Source organism: Nyctereutes procyonoides, unplaced genomic scaffold (genome assembly GCF_905146905.1).
Source record: "Nyctereutes procyonoides isolate TBG_1078 unplaced genomic scaffold, NYPRO_anot_genome, whole genome shotgun sequence".
In the NCBI taxonomy this organism is placed as follows: domain Eukaryota; kingdom Metazoa; phylum Chordata; class Mammalia; order Carnivora; family Canidae; genus Nyctereutes; species Nyctereutes procyonoides.
Window position 1 is genome coordinate 5,178,907 of NW_026575026.1, and position 19,341 is coordinate 5,198,247.

At 38.6% G+C, this 19,341-nt stretch overlaps 1 protein-coding gene across 1 annotated transcript in view; it reads right to left on the bottom strand.

Annotated features, from left to right (window-relative positions):
• Positions 1-19,341, bottom strand: part of TMEM232 (transmembrane protein 232) — a gene marked incomplete at its 5' end in the record, with an annotated part of 204,195 nt that overhangs the window by 127,207 nt on the left and 57,647 nt on the right. The window contains one exon of the mRNA XM_055315253.1: positions 7,762-7,940. Within this exon, the coding sequence (XP_055171228.1) occupies positions 7,762-7,940 (179 nt within the window). The remainder of the gene's footprint in view (positions 1-7,761; positions 7,941-19,341) is intronic.

Genomic DNA, 19,341 nt, shown 5'->3' on the forward strand with positions numbered 1-19,341 from the left:
AATTAGTAAATTATTAAGGAAAACTAAAAATGTTTAGGTATAAATAACCTTTGTAGTTTTATTACTGTAAATACGTGTTGCCGATGTAGTGTCAAAGAAGGAAAAAAAAAGGAAACCTTGATTTTATCATGCTCATGTTGTACTGTAAAATTAAATATACTTCAAAGATCAGTTATATAGAAAGTGTTCAGACTATTCCAGATAAGAAAGCACGATTTTAATACAATCAACATATTTGCTGTAATGCATTACATCTATAGACCGAATGTGCTCATTCTTTTGAAATCATTTTGCTCTCGTCTTATTCAGGTATCTGTTTAGTTATTTAACTTATTCTACAGTATCACAATTAACTTCCTTAAAAAGGCAGCTTTTAAAATCTGAAATAAATAAAATCTGAAATAAATAATCTCTGGCAGTATTATTTTCGTCAGAGAAATTAAGCATGAAGGGAAATAAAGATCAGCTGTGGAATTTAGGAAAGAAGATCACACATCAGAGTAACACAAGAACAGAGCACAGAGACCACACAGAGAGAAACTGAGACCTGCATAGATGCTAATCACCTTGGTCCTTTGAATAATTAGGTGTGGGGAATTTAAAGGAGTTAGTTTAGCCACTATTATTCCCTAAACGACTGTGAATATGCTAATATGCAATTTAACATTAGAATGGTACGAGCTAATAATAAACTGAAAAAAAAAAAACCTTTATGACTAAAGTCCTAAAAATGATGCAAGGAACCCCATTGCCTGGAAGAAGAATAAACAGAGCAACTGATTAGACACTTAGCTTTTTGTCATATCTATACCAACACCGAATTCTTAGCCAATAAAACTGAATAAAAACCTTTACAAGTAAATGAAAATTGACAGAGTTAGCCACCAGGAGATACTTACTAAAAGAATATGAAAGGGTTTTCTTTGAGCAGAAGAAAAATAATTCCATGCAGAAGGTCTGAGATTTAAGAAGAAAGAGTAAGGAGAGAAACATGTAAATATGTGGGTAAATTTAAAGAATATTGAGTTTAAAATAATAATATATTGATATCTATAAACCTACACATACACACACAAACAACATCCATATACACACACAATTAAAATTTCAACAGGAAGATTATCTAAGTAAAAAAAATAATAAATGGAGTTAAAATATTTTAAGAGTCTAAGGCCTAGGAAAATATTAAATTTATTTATATTAGACTTCAATAACACAAGAATTCACTTTGTAACATCTTGGGTAACAAGAAAAAGGTGTAATCACAGATAGAAGGGGTGGGATGAAATTGTATAATAAAAAAATCTTCCCAAAAGAGGCACAAAATGAGACTTGAAAAAGGAAAGGATGTACAAATAGAATGGTAAATGACAATCTACAGAAATAAACACAAATATACTATAATGATTTTAAATGTAAATACAATAAGGGTCGAAATTTAAAGACCATAATCTTTGGGTTAAAAAATACTGCTTCTCCGGGATCCCTGGAGTGGTGCAGGGTTTAGCGCCTGCCTTTGGCCCAGGGCGCGACCCTGGAGACCCGGGATCGAATCCCACATCGGGCTCCCGGTGCATGGAGCCTGCTTCTCCCTCTGCCTGTGTCTCTGCCTCTCTCTCTCTCTCTCTCTCTCTCTCTCTCTGTGTGACTATCATAAATAATATAAAAAAAATACTGCTTCTTCAAAGAGCTAAATATATAAGGATTCAGAGAGTTTGAAATAAAAAGATGGAAATAAATATGCAAACACTGGTCAAAAGACTCCTCATGAAAGAAAGCTAATATGATTATACTCATAACCAAAAGGTAGACTTGTTATAAAGAACATTTTATAATAATGAGAGTATCGTCACTGAACACAGTAGAATTGAACTAGAAATCAAAATTGTAAACATAACAGCAAAACTTCCATATGTGTGGATATTAAGTCATGAACTTGGGTAACCTGTGGCTTAAATAGAAATAATAGTAGAAGTTAGAAACTCTTTTGAATTGGATGATAATTAAAATATTACTTTTCATAACTTTCAGGATACATCTAAGTTAATGTGTAGAGAGAAATTAATAGTATTAAAATCATATATTAGAAAAATGCTACAAGTCAGTGACAAGGAATACAGTTCAGTAATTTTGGAAAAGTAGCAACAAATTGAATGCAAGGAAATTAGAAAGAAATATAAATCTAATATTAGATATTAAAGAGATTAGAAAAAAGAAAAGAAAAAAAAGAAGAAAAAAGAAAGAAAAAAGAAAAGAAAAAAAGAGATTAGAAAAACAATAGAGAATATCAGTATCAAGAGAATCAAATTATTTTTTTTTAAGATTTCTTTATTTTAGTGAGTGCGCACGTGCACAAGTAGAGGGAGGGGCAGAGGAAGAAGAGAGACTCTGGAGCAGACTCCATGCTCAGCACAAAGCTGGACGGGGCTCCATCTCACAACCCTGAGATCATGACCCAAGCCAAAATCAAGAGTCAGATACCTAACTGATTGAGCTGTCTTTTAAAAAAACAAAGAAGTTGATTAAACCCTTAGCATGATAGATTAAAAAGGAGAACAAAAGCAAAAATAGTAAGAGTCAGGAATGAAGGAGAGAATACTGTGTCAGATCCTAAAGACACTGAGGTATCATAGAAAGATATTGTGAGCAACTTCATAAAATATCGCAGATGAAATTCCTAGGGGGAAAAAAAACAAGGGAAGGAAAATTAAAGTCTAGGAAGGTATACATCTGTAAAAATACTCCACAGGGTACCTGGGTGGCTCAGTTGGAAGTGGACTCTTGAGCTCAGGTCCCTGAGATCAAGACTTGCACTAGGGTCCGGGGCTGTGGGTGTGTGCAGCCTGCTTAACATTCCCTCTCTCTTTCCCTCTGCCTCTCCCCTGCTGCTCTCTCTCTCTCAAAAAAAAAAAAAAAAAAAAAAAAGATGATCAAAGGATTGATCAGTGAACTTATGGAAAGGATGTCAACCTTTCCATAAGTATCCACAACAAATGGCTTCTTGTGTCAATACTACAGAATTTTTAAGGAAGAAATTGTGACCATACTACAAAATTCTTCCAGGGAATTAGGAAAAAATAATCACTTTCCAATTCATTCTATAAATCCAGCATAACTTTGATGCAAACCTTATAAAAAATATTGTAAGAAAAAAATTATGAAACAATTGTGTTCATTAGCATGTATGCAGAATCTTCTTTTTAAAAAAATATTTTATTATTTATTTATTTGAAGGAGAGAGAGGGAGAGGGAGAAGCTGACTCCCCACTGAACAGAGAGACTGATGCGGGGCTTGATCCCAGGATCCCAAGATCATGACCTGAGCCAACGGCAGACAGACACTTAACTGACTGAGCCACCTAGGCGCTGCAATATGGATGCAAAATTTTAAGCAAAATATTATCATAGCAAATAGGACAATATTAAAAATGTTATTACATTCTCATCAAGTGTTAATGTAATTTCCGACAGTATTCCTGGACAAGTTGCTTCACCTTTCAAAAAGTTTAAATGTCCTTATTTAAAGTTTCAAATTCCTTATCTGTAAAATCTGTAAATTATCTGTAAAATCAAGAGCATGAAAATACAAATAACATATGGTTTTTACGAGAATTAAATAATTCATGCATGTAAAGTACTTAGCACATGGCGCACAGTAAACGCTCAACAAATCTATTATTGCCAATGCCTTTTAAAAAATGACAAAGGTGAAAGAAACAAAACATTTATATTGAATAATTCAGCAGACTAAAATCTCACTTTTGCAACTCTCTTACTATGCCAAAAACAAAAACAAAAAGTCACCCTAAAACCTATGTGGTTTAGCACAACTATTGATTTAGCCCACAGCTGCACAGGTCAACAATTCAAGGGGGGCACAGCCGAACGGTTCCTCTGGCCTTAGGGGGGCTCATTCATGTGCCTGTAGTCAGCTGTTTGGTCCGTGAGGAGCTGGTGAATCTTGGGTGGGGGCCGTGGGTCAACCATGACGGCTTGTCTCTGTGCCGTGTTGTCTCTCATCTTCCAACTGGGTAACTTGGGTTTGTTCACAGGGCAGTCACAGTGTTCCAAGAGAATAAGGGAGCGCAGGCCCTAATACATAAGCGTTTTCCAAATCTCCATTTGGGGGCACCTGGGTGGCTGAGCTCGCTGAGTGTTTGCCTTGGGCTCAGGTCGTGACACTGGGGTCCTGGGATCCAGCCCCGCCTCCAGCTCAGTGGGGAGTCTGCTTCTCCCCCTCCCCCTGCTGCATCCCCTGGCTTATGCTCTCTCTCTCCCTCACTTTCTTTCTCTCAAATAAAATCTTAAACATAGATAAACGAATATATTGTAAGTAAAAAAGGTAAAATCTCTGCTTGGGTAACATTGGTATTGCCTTTTTACTCCAATCAAGTCAAGTGGTCAAGCCAAGGTTTTGGGTATAGAAGGAATCACGTCAAGGATATGAATATAGGGAGTCATGAATAAACTGGGGACAATTACTCTGACAATGAATCAAAAGTTCCAAAGTGGGAACTCATTATTTTAAAAAGATATAAGAAAGTGAACACATGATTCACCTATACACAAAGTACCCACCTATTAAAATTCAATCAGAAAAATTTTCTCCCAAAACTAATTGTTTTACTTAGCATCTCTATTTTTATGAATCCATCTCTAAGTTCCTAAGACACGAACTTAGTAACCCAGACGTAACTTTCAAATGTAATGCCTACTACTGCCCAACCCAAAGCTTTTTCTTCAACTAGAAAGAAAACCAATGGCTTTTTCTTACAGTGTTTTTATTTCTGCTCCACTCACAACTTTTCCTTATCTAAGGGATGCGCTCCCTGACCCCGCTCCCTTGAGTCGCTTAACGTGACTCATCATTTAGGTTTCTGGCTCAAGTACTACTTAAAGATGACAACAACGTATTCCTCATTCATATAAGGAAAAAATCGGAGACCAAACATTTACCTGAACTCCCACCGTGTGCCATGAACTTTGAGGGGACTGGCCACATACATGATATCCCATCTTCTTTTTTTAAAAAAAGATTTTATGTATTAATTTGAGAGAAGAGAGAGAGAGCACAAGGAGAGGGAGGGGCCAAGGAGAGGGAGGCTGCCCACACGGGCTCAACCCCAGAACCCTGAGATCATGGCCTGAGCTGAAGGCAGACGCTTAACCGACTGAGCCCCCCAGGTGCCCCTATAATATTCCATCTTCTGAATCTTCTGTCTTCTGAATGAGACAGTGAAAATTATTGTGTAAAGGTCATTTTTTGGACTCCCTTGTGTCTTCCATGGAATTCAGCATAGCAAAATAGATCTAGGACACAATATGTACATATTTATTTCACATTTTCTACTGAATTTGGTGGAAATTTTTATATAATTTCATAGTGTATATACTGTAGTATCATAATATTAAATAAGGGAATTCAAACTAAATTAAGTGATATTTCAAAGTCAGTGGCTAGGCACTCTATATTTTATACTCATAAATTACATATTTTGTTACTTAATAATTTCAATGTCTCTATCTTTTAGTTAATACAGATCCAGAGGGAATTTTATCCTTTAAGTAATCTATCTAATGCAAATAAGTGTATTTCTTATGTTAAATATGTACTATATTTAAACTAATTCAGCTGCCTCTAGAAATTTCTAGTTTAAGGGCCCCTGGGTGGCTCAGTCGGTCAGTTAAATGTCTGCTTTGGCGCAGGTCATGATCCTGGGGTCCTGGGATTGGGCTCCCTGTTCAGGCGGGAGTCTGCTTCTTCCTCTCCCTCTGCCCTTCCTCCCTCTCCCGTGTGCTCTTTCTCTCAAATAAATCAATAAAAAAAAATCTTTAAAAACAAAAAAGAAATTTACAGTTTAGATTTTTTTTTCCTGAGGAAAACTTGCCTTCCCACACATTTACTATTTAAAATGAATGAAAGCATCCTTAGAAGTCTTCCCACTAAGCATTAAAAACTAATTAGCACATCTAGTGCTAGCACATCTAGGTCTCCTCAGACCTGACTGCTTGATTAATGGGTTTTTCCTTGGACCTAGTAGCTAAAAAATATTTTCTATGTCTGATTAACTGATTAACGGATTTCAAATGTAACTATCTATAGGTATTTACTAAAATTTTGAAGAAAGAAACTATCCTATACCAAATGTTTGGCCCTGAAAACAGGCCCATGAATAGAATTCTAATTATAGAAATGGCAAATTTGATTTGGCTTATTTATTTGGTCACAGTATACAATCCGCCTGAGATGTGAAGTGGCGATCTACAAAGATAGATGCAAAACCAGAAAATAATATGAATGATTGAAAATTCACAGAAAAGGGAAAAAAGGAGAGAATAAAATGACTTGCTGAGATGAATACATTTTGTCCTCTATGTCTATTTAGAAACTAGCTAAGATTTGACTCTCATATTTTTAAGACTTTATTGAGCAGCTTATACAAAGTAAGGTTCAGAGATCACATGAAAATAAGGAAGATTTATTTCTTACATTGCAACAAAAGGGATACTGGGTGATATAGTGGTCATCACCGTAATAGATACAATAGTAATTATTTTTTTCTTTTTCTTTCCATGTTCTGTCCACAACCAAGAATAAAACTGAGGCATGTCTGCATAAACTCAAGCCCGTGGCATTTAAACTAATGTAGTTCAAGTAGAGAGCTCTTGATTGTCTTCCTCTATAAAAAAATATTAGATGTCTAGAGAAAAGGAATGCATGTTTTTAGAGAGTCCTCCATAAAGATTATTACTCCAAATCAGATTTATGATTAAAAATCAAGGAGTTTAAGGTTCTACTAAGAATCTAGTGTCGACACTCTGTCGCAATAATGGCCCGCCCATATGCATTGACAATCCATTAGGCAGACTGAATTCATTATTTACTCTTCTTACTTGCTAACATTAATTCACATCTCTAATTATTATTAGAAAGCAGGATATTAAGTGTGTTGGGATAATTGCACCTGTGAAAGCTAGAAAGAGACAGAAACTTCAGTGACAGGGAAAAAAAAAGTCTTCTTTAAGATAACAAACAAATTAACCTAGCTCCAAATAAGACATAGAAAAAATTTAAAAAAAAAATAAAAAAACTGGTGAGAGTTTTAAAATATCATAGGATACCATATGGATAAAGCATTCTGGAAAAAATCACATTTGCATTTCATGAAGAATGGATAGCTAATTTCACAATGGTTTTCTTTGAACGTGAGGAAAAACAATATATGGAGTCATTCAGCTAGAACTAGAAAAACCAAGAACTTGTAAAATACATATTTAACTGTAGAGAAAAAGAGTCGTGGTAAGCGAATCTAGAATGGCGATTTATATTATCTAATGCTGGAAGGAAAACCCTACCAGCAAGATAAGCAAATAATTTATCATCCAAATTGAGACACTTGGAGAGTGGATTAATTCACCACTAAAAAGCAAGCTGGAAAATTTCGGCATAGACCCGAACTGGAACTTTGCATACCTAATATGTCTCTCAGGCACAAACCCAAAGCAGGACCGTTACTCTTCCCCCAAAGCACCCCTCTCTTCAAGCTTCTCAGAGGACTGCCGACCCTCCTATCTTTAGCTAAACGGAGATCAGTATTAAATTTTATTTTATTTTTTTTTCAGTATTAAATTTTAAACATGCTGCTCTCAGCTGTGAGTCGCTGACCCTCCCCGAGCACAGGCCTTCCCTGGCCCCCAGAGAGAGAGGACAAGCGCTTCCAACCACACAAGTACCACGTGATGCCTGGGCGTTGAGCTCACCTGAGCTATGTTTATGGCATTGCGGATTCGCCCGTCTTTCTCCTGATCCTTTGTTCTCCGTACTGTTTGCCATATTTTGTTTCTAAATCCATCCTGATCATCATCTCCCCGAAGTTCCCATGACATTTTCACCAGGTTATACATTAAGCCATAGTATCCAATCCATATCACTTGATCACCTGTTTGGAAAAGAGATATTCTTTGGGAAAAACATCACTTTATTCACCTTAGAAAAAGCACAGTTTTGTGAAAGAGAAAAAAAAAAAAAACACTTGATTTTGCTGATATTTTAAAGTCTGAAATTCTGAGCTTTGGAATTTGTTTTACTCTTCACAGCTCTTACTCCTTTCATTTTAAAGATTCACAGATTATCTTAAAATTTCCAGCCATGAAAAAAGATCTGCAACTAACTAATATCGCACCTCATAAATTTAAAAGTTGGACAGGTAAATTAGGAACTATGTATTTAAAAAAAAAACAACTTTGAGATTCAAGGAAAGAGGCATTTTTTCAAGGCAATATGAACACTTAGACCACCATGGTGAATTTTTATAAGGAATTAGAGAACAGGAGAAAAATCACTGCCTTTTATAAAAATGATCAAGCTCTATGAAACTATGGCATTTGAACCAAGAAGAAAGCCTTGAAAATAATGTAAAAAGCAGACAAAAGCTGCCGATATAATTATACACTGGAAGAATTTTTTTTGATAATAGAGACATAAATCAACTGAAATAGAGGAAAAGGGAACAATGAATCCAGAAGAGATTTTTAAAAGTCTAAGACACTCCTCCTTCTAAGACTTATACACCAATTAGTAATTTATATAAATTATCAAGGTCCAGTTTTTAAAATTTTTATTTAAATTTAATTATTAACATGCAACGTATTACTGGTTTCAGAGGCAGAGGTGGGTGATTCATCAGTCTTCTATAAGAGCCGGTGCTCAGTGCATCACATGCCGCCCCCAGTAACCCCGTCCCCAGTGACCACCCCCCCCCCCGCCCTGCCTCCCCTCCAGCCACCCTCAGTTTGTTTCCTATGATTGAGTCTCTGAGGGCTTGGCTCCCTCTCTGATCTCATCTTGCTGTTCTTCTCCCGCCCCCCCCCCCCCATCCTCCATAGGGCACCTCGTTGGCTCAGCCAGTTAAGCGTCTGCGCTCAGCTCAGGTCAGGATCTCAGGGTCCTGGGATCAAGGGCCTGTCCAGCTGTGGGGCTCCCCGCTTCTCTCTCTGCCTCTTGCCCCTCTGCCCACTTGCTCAAGTGCCAGGGCTCTCTCTCTCTCTCTCTCTCTCTCTCTCTGTATCTCAAATAAATAAAATCTTAACAAGAAATTTAAGAAAGGTCCACTCTTGAAATACACTTCTCCCATACAGAAAGGAGGAAGAAGTTCCTCTTTACTCTTTACCTTAACTATTTCTTACTTCTTACCTAGGAGGTACGTCACCAGGCAACACTCTTCAGGAAAAGAGAATTCTAACTTACGTACTAATGGGATAAAAGTGGAGAATAAAATAATACGGCAGGTCTCAAAGGGGATATGAACTGAAGTTAGCCAAAGAGCAACGTGAGAGTACCAAGTATGTGTGAGAAAAACAAGAGGAAGAGAAGGTTCAGGAGGGAAGATGGAAGGGTTTCAGAGTCCATTAAATTCTGTCTCGTACTGTCCCCTAAATCCTGCTGATAGCCTATATGACGCTGGAGCTCGTCAGTGCTCTTCTTGAATAAAGATATAAGTACAATATGAAAAAGTCAAAATCTTTAACTTTTCCTAATTCCATATAGATTTTTATGACCCAGTAATAATGATTATTATTAGAATTATAACCAGACAACGAGGGCCTTCCTGCTGTGTGCCCTCATTCTCGTCACCACCGTCCTGCCATGAAGATCCTATTAGAGTGGAAGAGACAGATGACCTTCCCCTGGGTGGGAAGGGCCCGAGCATCACACAGCCCAAGAGGGACGAGCCAGGTGGCGGCAGGCCTAATCCTATCCCACGCAGTGCAGCCTTTCCCATTCGGACAAGTGCCTTTCTTCCCTTCTACCCCTCATGGGAAAGTAGACATTTAAAAGTGGGAGGAGGAAGGCAAGTGTCCAGCTTCCTAACTTCCGGCATCTTTCATCCTTTCTATGACACTTTGAAAGAGATGGTATAAACTGCAAATACAAGGCTACAGGTGAGAGGCCCATTCTTTTGAAAATGTAATTTTCCCCCATAAAAACTACAAATTACAGCAGACATGCTGCAGTTTTCGAAGTCATATGCATGAACTGATGTCAGCAACATGATAGAAGGGGAAGTCCCCAGCCCTCGTCCCCTCGTGGAAACAACCATTGGGCAGCCATCCAAAACTAAAAGTGCCTTCTCGGGACCTTGGCATCCAAGTAAGAGGTTGGGAAACCCCAGTGGAACCCGAGACTGAGAAGGCAGTCCCAGACCCCGGGGGCACACCTGTTGGCAGGTATGAGCCAGTAGGACCCTTGCCCGTTGGGGACCTGGCTCCAGCCTCACTCTACCATGGTCCAGAGGCAGCTCTTCTCACCCAGGAACCCACCCCTGGACCTGGCAGGAGAGTGCTCAGGGGAGTGGCGGGGGCCATACCCACTTGCACCCCAGGTATCAGGCCTAAGATCTGCAGATGCAGACGTGATTCCATAAGCAGGTTTCTGCCCTGCTCAACCATGGCCTGGAAGTAGTCCTATCTGCTTTGGGGCATCACAGAAGCTGTGCCCTACTCATTTCTTTGGCAAAGGGCCACTGATTCCCAGTAGAGAGGTAGCGATAAGGAGAGAGGAGGTAGAGGATGACAGTGAGGATCTCAAATTGAGGTGGATAAGGGGCGCCTGGCTGGCTCAGTCAGTGGAGTATGCAATTCTTGGGTTGTGAGTTCAAGCCCCAAGTTGGGCATAGAGTTCACTTAAAAAAAGAAAAAGGACTTGTTGGAGCTCCTGGCTGGCTCAGTCGGTAGGACATGCAACTCTTGATAACAAGGTTGTGAGTTAGAACCCCCAGTTGGGCACAGAATGACTTTTAAAAAATGGATAAGGTAAAATAACTAAAGATAAAAGGGGGGTCAGGTTGAGTGATAGATATTTGAGCAAAATAGTATTCAAGCAATAAACTGGGAAACCAATGAGGGAATTTTACCAGGTACTTTAGGTCTTTACTGTGATGAGCAACAGGAGCTTGGAAAGTAAAGGACAAAAACAAGACAGTGTGAAAAAGATCTAATAATATTTCTTAGCTATGGAAGAGGAGAAAAGCATAAAGTAGAAAGTAAAAGAACATTTTTTAAGCTAAGGAACTTGAAATAATAATGAAATCAGCTGTAGAAAAGACACTACTGTAGAGAAGCCAGTTTGGGGAGAAAGGAGAAAAATAATATTTGGAAAATGTGGCATGATCGAGTGTGAGCAGGATCTAATTTTCAGAGGCCTATAGCTTATTGTAAAAACATAGCTAAAATTTAAGTGAAATTATGAATTTGTGAGTCTATCAGAAAAGTAAGTCTTGAAACCAATATAACAAAACAATTTTGAGTTTTTTAATTAATAATTCTGGAATTGTGAACATCAAGAATAAAAAAAGCAGCTTTGAATAACAATATGATAAATAAAACATACTGTGAATTTTAACCTGTCTATGTATTTGTTTATAGACTCCCAAACTCTACATTAATAAGAAGGGTTGACCAAAGTACATATAAACCACCTTCATTTATTTTAAATTATTGGTTATTTTAAATTATTGGTTACTATTGGTTATATATAGGCAAATATATTTTATAAGCCTGTAATAGTTGGCTAATTGAACTAAATTTGGGGTTTTTTAGAATCCACAAGACCAGTGATTAATGCATAAGATATATTCTGGTAACCTGAGTTCTCAAAACTCACTAAACTCTTAAAATGCCATTGATGATTTTTAAAGTGAGCTGTTCACCTGTTGATTACAGTGAATTACTGCTTACAAATAATATTTGTAGGGAAAATCTACTGCATCCACTTGACTGACAGTGAAAAAAAAAAAAAACTTGTAAAGACAGATGAAGGGGGGCCTGAGTGGCTCAGTCCGTCAAGCCTTCTGCTCAGGTCATGATCCCAAGGTCATGAGATGCAGCTCCAGGTCGGGCTTTCTGTTCAGGAGCCTGCTTCTCCCCTCCCCTCTGCCTCCCACTCCCCCTGCCTGTGCTCTCTCTCTCCCGCTCTGTCAAATAAATAAGTAAAATTTCAAAAAAAAAAAAAAAAAAGACATATGGAATGTGTTACAACTGTCATAAAAGTCAGACTGCAGTCTAATATGCATGTCTAGACACTTGCTAAGAAGCGTTCCTGCTCTGAAACTTCTCATCCGGGGACCCAGCTAAAGAATAAGGCCCTCTTCTGTTCTGCTTTGAGTGACCCTGTGGCAGCTATCAAAGATGTTACTTTAAATATCCTGAGAGAAAATGTGTCTGCCTGCAGCTAAGCAGACAGCACCCTAGGAAATAGCAAAGCTGAACCAAAACAAAATTCTTAATAAATCTTGAAAACTTATTAAGAAAGTCTGCTGTTTGGGGGACGCCTAGGGGGCTCAGTGGTTGAGCATCCGCCTTCAGCTCAGGGTGTGACCCCGAGGTCCTGGGATCGAGTCCCACATCGGGTTCCCCACAGGAAGCCTGCTTCTCCCTCTGCCTGGGTCTCTCATAAATAAATAAATAAAATCTTAAAAAATAATAAAAGAAAAAAGAAACAAGAAACTATGCTGTTTGAAAACCCATATCATGATCCTTTCTTGGCAGCAATGCTTTTTTTTAGTATTTGAACTCCATAGAAGCCTTTAATTGCCAGTCTAGATATTTAGGTTCCAAAAATTCAGTGAATGTGTAACATGAATGAGTATAAATGAATACGGCCTTTACAATTTTGACAAATATAATTTGGCAGAATCAAATGTACCACTAAAAGGTAACCTGAGTGTAAGATGTTGTTTAAAACATAGTCTTTGTGAAATGCTACATAAAGGAAAGAAACTAGATCCACGCCAAGAAACCAATGGACAAGAACCAGTCAGCAAGCCAGCCATTTAACAAATATTTACTGAGTCGATGCCATGCACCAACAGCTGTTCCACTGTGCCGAAGAAAAAGACGGCGTTACTGCTCCCAGGACACTCTATTCTAGTAGAAAATGACAGATACTAAAAAAGTAAATAGTGTAGTATCAGTTCATAATGAGTGTTAGGGAAATAATAGAAGGTGGTAATGTGTGTGACAACAACTAGAGAAGAAAGCCACTACAGACACAATGAGAGAAAGGCCACCCGAAGACATAGTATCCAAGGTAAGATATGATGGATTTTTAAAAAGTTAATCATCCAAGAAGCTAGGGGAATTGCAGCATCTGTGAGCGCAGAGGCACAGGCTGAATTATTACGGCCAATTTTTAGGCATGAAAAGGAGTTTGGAATTTATGCTTCGTGCAATGAAAAGTTAACACAGCATTTTAAACAAGGAAGGGAACTGACCTGCTTTATGTTTTAACAATCTTTCTGGCTTCTTTATGGAAAATGGATTTTAGGGAGTACAAGGGAAACAGGGAGAGACTTTAAGTTTTTGCAGCAGCCTAGAAGCAAAGTGATGACCACAGACTCAAGAGTCGTACAGTAAAAAGTCAACAATGTCCAAGGGGGGCGCTGGCCTTCACCCTTGCTTTCTGGGAGGTGAGCGGAGGTGTTAGAATGTCCTGTCTGACAGGAATGTCTTTGTTTACCTGGTATCCTTAGGCCATGGCATCAATTTGGCCTGTGGAAGGACCAGAGACTGGGGTCCACCATGTGTAACGTGACTGAACCCCCCCAAAAATTCTCAATACTAAAACTTGATGACCTTGCATAGTTGGCAATACTCTCTGCAAACTGTCATGTGTCTTTGCAAGGAGAAGTAAATGATCTCTGCCCCATTCTACTGGTAAAGGACAATAGACTGTGCACCTGGCCTCGACTCTGCTTTATTCACCTTTTCCTTGGCTAACTTTGATCTTTATCCTTTTAGTGTAATAAACTATAACCATGAGTAAAACGGCTTTGTTGAGTTTGGGTAGTTCTTCTAACAAATCAGCAAACCTGAGGGTTATCTTGGGGATACTCAAGCTCATAGGTGATTTCAGTGAGAGTTGTCTTATGGACTCTTGAATTTCATAAGAAATAATGACAGACATTAGAGGGGGGTATATTTTGGATGACTAGTAGAATAAACAGGAATTCTAGGGTACTCTTTATTTTCAGAATTCTACTATAGTAATAATTATCTATGTCTATATACATATTAAATATTGATAGAGTTATTTTGTATATATCATCATATTTGATCCTTACACATATTAAGCAAATACCCAACAGACTCAAAGAGAATCAAAGAATTACTGAAGAGAATCAAAGTATTACTAATTTAGTCAGTGTTTGTTGAGGTAATATGGAAAACAAAAAGCAAAAAAGCAAAAGTCAGCTGATTCCTATATTGGCATGGAGCAGTTAACTGAAACATGATGGCAAGTCAGATGCCACAGTGAATACAAAAATTTAAGGAAATGCATAGAACTTGCCTTGCTTAATTTTTATGATTTTTTTTTTGCCATAGTCAGGTGGACATCTGTGTATTAAAAATAATTATCTTCTAGAGCTATAACTGGGAACCAAAGAAGAAAGCAGTTCATTGCTTTTCAAGAACAACTGTGAATCTTATAAATAAATTAAAGAAATATCACTACCCAGGGCAACTTACACATTTAATGCAATCCCTATCAAAATACCATGGACTTTCTTCAGGGAGTTGGAACAAATCATCTTAAGATTTGTGTGGAATCAGAAAAGACCCCGGGTAGCCAGGGGGATATTAAAAAAGAAAACCATAGCTGGGGGCATCACAATGCCAGATTTCAGGTTGTACTACAAAGCTGTGGTCATCAAGACAGTGTGGTACTGGCACAAAAACAGACACAGAGATCAATGGAACAGAATAAAGAACCCAGAAATGAGCCCTCAACTCTATGGTCAACTAAGATTCAACAAAGCCAGAAAGACCATCCACTTGAAAAAGGACAGTCTCTTCAATAAATGGTGCTGGGAACATTGGACAGCCACATGCAGAAGAATGAAACTGATCACTCTCTTACCCTAGACACAAAGATAAACTCAAAATGGATGAAAGATCTAAATGTGAGACAAGAAGCCATCAAACTCCTAGAGGAGAACACAGGCAACACCCTTTTTGAACTTGGCCACAGCAACTTCTTGCAAGATCCACCTATGAAGGCAAGGAAAACAAAAGCAAAAATGAACTATTGGGACTTAATCATGATAAAAGCTTCTACACAGCAAAAGAAACAGTCAACAAAAGTAAAGGACAACCTACAGAATGGGAGAAGATATTTGCAAATGACATATCAGATAAAGGGCTAGTTTCCAAGATCTATAAAGAACTTATTAAACTCAACAGCAAAGAAACAAACAATCCAATCATGAAATGGGCAAAAGACATGAACAGAAATCTCACAGACGAAGACATAGACATGGCCAACACGCACATGAGAAAATGCTCTGCATCACTGGCCATCAGGGAAATACAAATCAAAACCACAATGAGATCGCACCTCACCCCAGTGATAACGGGGAAAATTAACAGGACGGGAAACAAGTGTTGGAGAGGATGCGGAGAAAGGGGAACCCTTCTGCACTGTTGATGGGAATGTGAACTGGTGCAGCTACTCTGGAAAACTGTGTGGAAGTTCCTCAAAGAGTTAAAAATAGATCTGCCCTATGACCCAGCAATTGCACTGCTGGGGATTTACCCCAAAGATACAGATGCAGTGAAATGCCGGGACACCTGCACCCCGATGTTTCTAGCAGCCATGTCCACAATAGCCAAACTGTGAAAGGAGCCTCGGTGTCCATCGAAAGATGAATGGATAAAGAAGATGTGGTTTAGGGGATCCCTGGGTGGCGCAGCGGTTTAGCGCCTGCCTTTGGCCCAGGGCGCGATCCTGGAGACCCGGGATCGAATCCCACGTCGGGCTCCCGGTGCATGGAGCCTGCTTCTCCCTCTGCCTGTGTCTCTGCCTCTCTCTCTCACTGTGTGCCTATCATAAATTAAAAAAAAAATTAAAGAAGATGTGGTTTATGTATACAATGGAATATTCCTCAGCCATTAGAAAGGATGAATACCCACCATTTGCGTCGATGTGGATGGAACTGGACGGTATGATGCTGAGTGAAATAAGTCAATTGGAGAAGGACAAACATTATATGGTCTCATTCATTTGGGGAATACAAAAAATAGTGAAAGGGAATAAAGGGGAAAGGAGAGAAAATGAGTGGGAAATATCAGAGAGGGAGACAGAACATGAGAGACTCCTAACTCTGGGAAACGAACAAGGGGTCATGGAAGGGGAGGTGGGAGGGGGGTAGGGGTGACTGGGTGATGGGATGGGCACTGAGTGATATACTATATATTGGCAAATTGAACTCCAATAAAAAAATAATTAAAAAATAAAAATAAATATCAGACGTCTGATTTTTGGACTTCCTTTAAATTTCATTAAACTAAATAATGCCACCAAGATTTTTGGACTGTCTCTATGGAAATAGTTAATCCTCACAGGTTTTTGTATCCAAGGGGTAACAAAGAAAAAGGAAAACAAAATAACAAAGATTCTTTTGGAAATTAGGAAAAGGAATAATTACTTTTACAAGCACGGTACATGCAACATTTCTTTTGAGATCCATAATCTTGAAGAAACTAAGATTCTGAAAGATATAACAAGCTGCGTAACATTATGCAGAACATGACAGCTAAGCTGAGACTCATCCTAAACTTCCGACACTCCAAATTTCTGACACCAAGTCTAGTCCAGTGCACGTATAGCACATGTATTCATCTACAACCAAGCCAGTTAGGTGCTGTTTTTCCTCCTCTTCTTACTAAATTTCTCAACCTTCACCCTATTTGGGGAACTTCTATTTTTCCTTCCTGTAAGTACTACTAAGAAAGCCTTTAGAAATTAAAACAACTGCTGGGGTGCCTGGGTGGCTCAGTTGGTTAAATGTCTGGGACTGTGTTTTCTGTTTTTAAGATTTTTAAATTTAGTTATTGTGAGAGACACACAGAGAGAGAGGCAGAGACACAGGCAGAGGGAGAAGCAGGCCCCCTGCGGGGACCCCGATGTGGGACTCTATCCTGGGACTCTGGGGTCACACTCTAAGCCTAAGGCAGATGTTCAACCACTGAGCCCCCCAGGTGCCCCAAAATGTCTGACTTTCCATCAGGTCATGATCGCAGGGTCTGGGGATCAAGCTTTGTCAGGCTCCTCCATGCAGGGCTCCCACTGGGGGGGGAATCTGCTTCTCCCTCTGCCTCTGCTTCTCCCCCAGCCCATGTACTTGCTCTCTCTCTCTTGCTCTCTCCCTCTCTTGCTGTCTCTCAAATAAATAAATAAAATCTTTAAAAAATTTGAAGTAACTGTTCACTCAAAACAGTAGGAAACATCTGGGTCAAACAGAGGAATACTGTATTAGATGAGAGACTTCTGTACCCCTGAACATATTATCTATCAGGTTACTTTTGATACATGTGAAGGGTAAAGAGCATCTCTGGACCAAGTTAAATGACAAAAAAAAAAAAAAAAGAAAAGAAGAAATCAGAAGTGCTCTGGAGGATCTTAATATAATTCTGGCTGGTATAACAAAGGAAGTCACAAGTATCTAATTGAGTTATTTTCATTAGCGTATATACATTAGCCTCTAAATTAATTTGAATAGAAAGCCAGCATGTATCTTATTCTTTTTCTTCTCTGCTAAGATATTATAAAAAGGTATTATTATAAAAATTGATTTCTAAAATGGCATATTGTAATAGACCTTAATATGACTAATGCTTTCTTAAAATCTCACATGATTTCTAGTCCTTTTTTCACTAGGTTCAGCCACAGACAGATTTGAGACCTTTGGCTCAAATGTGATATATCTTTGTATTTATGCCTCAAAAATGTGAGGAATGTTCCTATGGGATTTTCAGCTCCTTTATTTGAATAAGTAAAGGCTTTTACATGGTCAAAGGCTTTTGAGTGGAAAGTCCAGTGTGTTGTTTTAGCCTGCCCCCCAAACAGAGGAATAGTAGCAATCAAAATAGAGAATAAACAGAATGAGATGTTAGGAATCCTCTAAACGTGTACAGAGCTAGATTAAGATTCACTTGTAGGATGAGAGCAAAACTTCCGGAAAAGCGTAGCAACACTTAACTTTCCAAAATAATGGCAACCCTTTATCCTGGTTATTTGTGCTTTATGATGATCCTCATGTAAACTTAGAAAATGAGGTCTTGCTTCTATAATCAATGACTATTGTCTACAATCAATGGAGATTAAGTTTTAATTGCTCAGGCAGGAGTGACAGAGAAGAAAATGGTTCACTTTTCCATATTTATTGGGTCTAAGGTAATCTTAGATCCCAAAACACAGCTCCTATCCAAGAAGTGTTTGACCACAGAGACTCTTCTTCCTTCACCTCATACTTAACAGTTTTCAGCTCTTCTGACACATTCTCAACTGAAATTACTGTCTTCTGCCCCCAAGGGCGCTGATGGCAACTCAGCCAAAGGGAAAGACTAGTGCCTGTAGCCCTTCCTCACCCCGTCCCCAAGGTCTCTGACACCCAGTCCAGGGCCAGGTGCCTGGCAACTGTCCTAACTCCCTCCCGCCCCCTCCCCCGATGAAGTTCTAATATAAAGAAGAAGAAAGAGCAAAGGATCCTGCTGCATCCTAGAGATTTGAACACCTCTTTTCACACTGGACTCTTCTCAGAGAAAGGTCGTAGCTTTGGGAAACTATCTGGAGTTCCACACTATAGACTTGGAGCCGAACCTGTGACACTTAAGGGCCGAGGGGCCAGTGGAGAGAAAGAAAGGCAGGTCAGATGCAGGTTTAGTCCTGGTCCACCTGTGGCCACCTGACAAGTTCTGAAGCCACACCGAGAGCTGAGGCTGGTGATAGTAATGCCAGTGATACGGCTGTTTATCATTATTATATCATTTATACATATATGTGTGCATACAATAGTTCTCAACTTTCACATGTATTTTAACTCTCATTTTTTCCTGCATGGATCTTACATTTTTCTGTAGTTATCTTCCAATCATGTCTTTCATGATTTTTTATTTTGCTCTTTTGTTCATGAAACCCTTTCCTGCTTAACTTGTAAAGGTATTATGCCATATTTTCTTCTAGTTATTTTAAAGGTTTTAATTCATATGGAAATTATTTTTTAAAATTTACTGTGTGGTTATAATGCATGGTACTTAACTGTTAAAAAATCAAATATATAACTAATTGTCGACAAAAATCATTGATAATCCATTCTTTCCCACTTTATCAAATGCCAGGATAGACATCATATTCCCATATACGTCCTCACATCCAATTTCACTATCCTCTTTCTTTCTCTCTCACACACACACGTTTAAATGTGTACCAAGATTTTGTTTACATCCAAAACATTCTTTTTTTTTTAAGTTTTTATTTAAATTCCAGTTAGTCAACATATACTG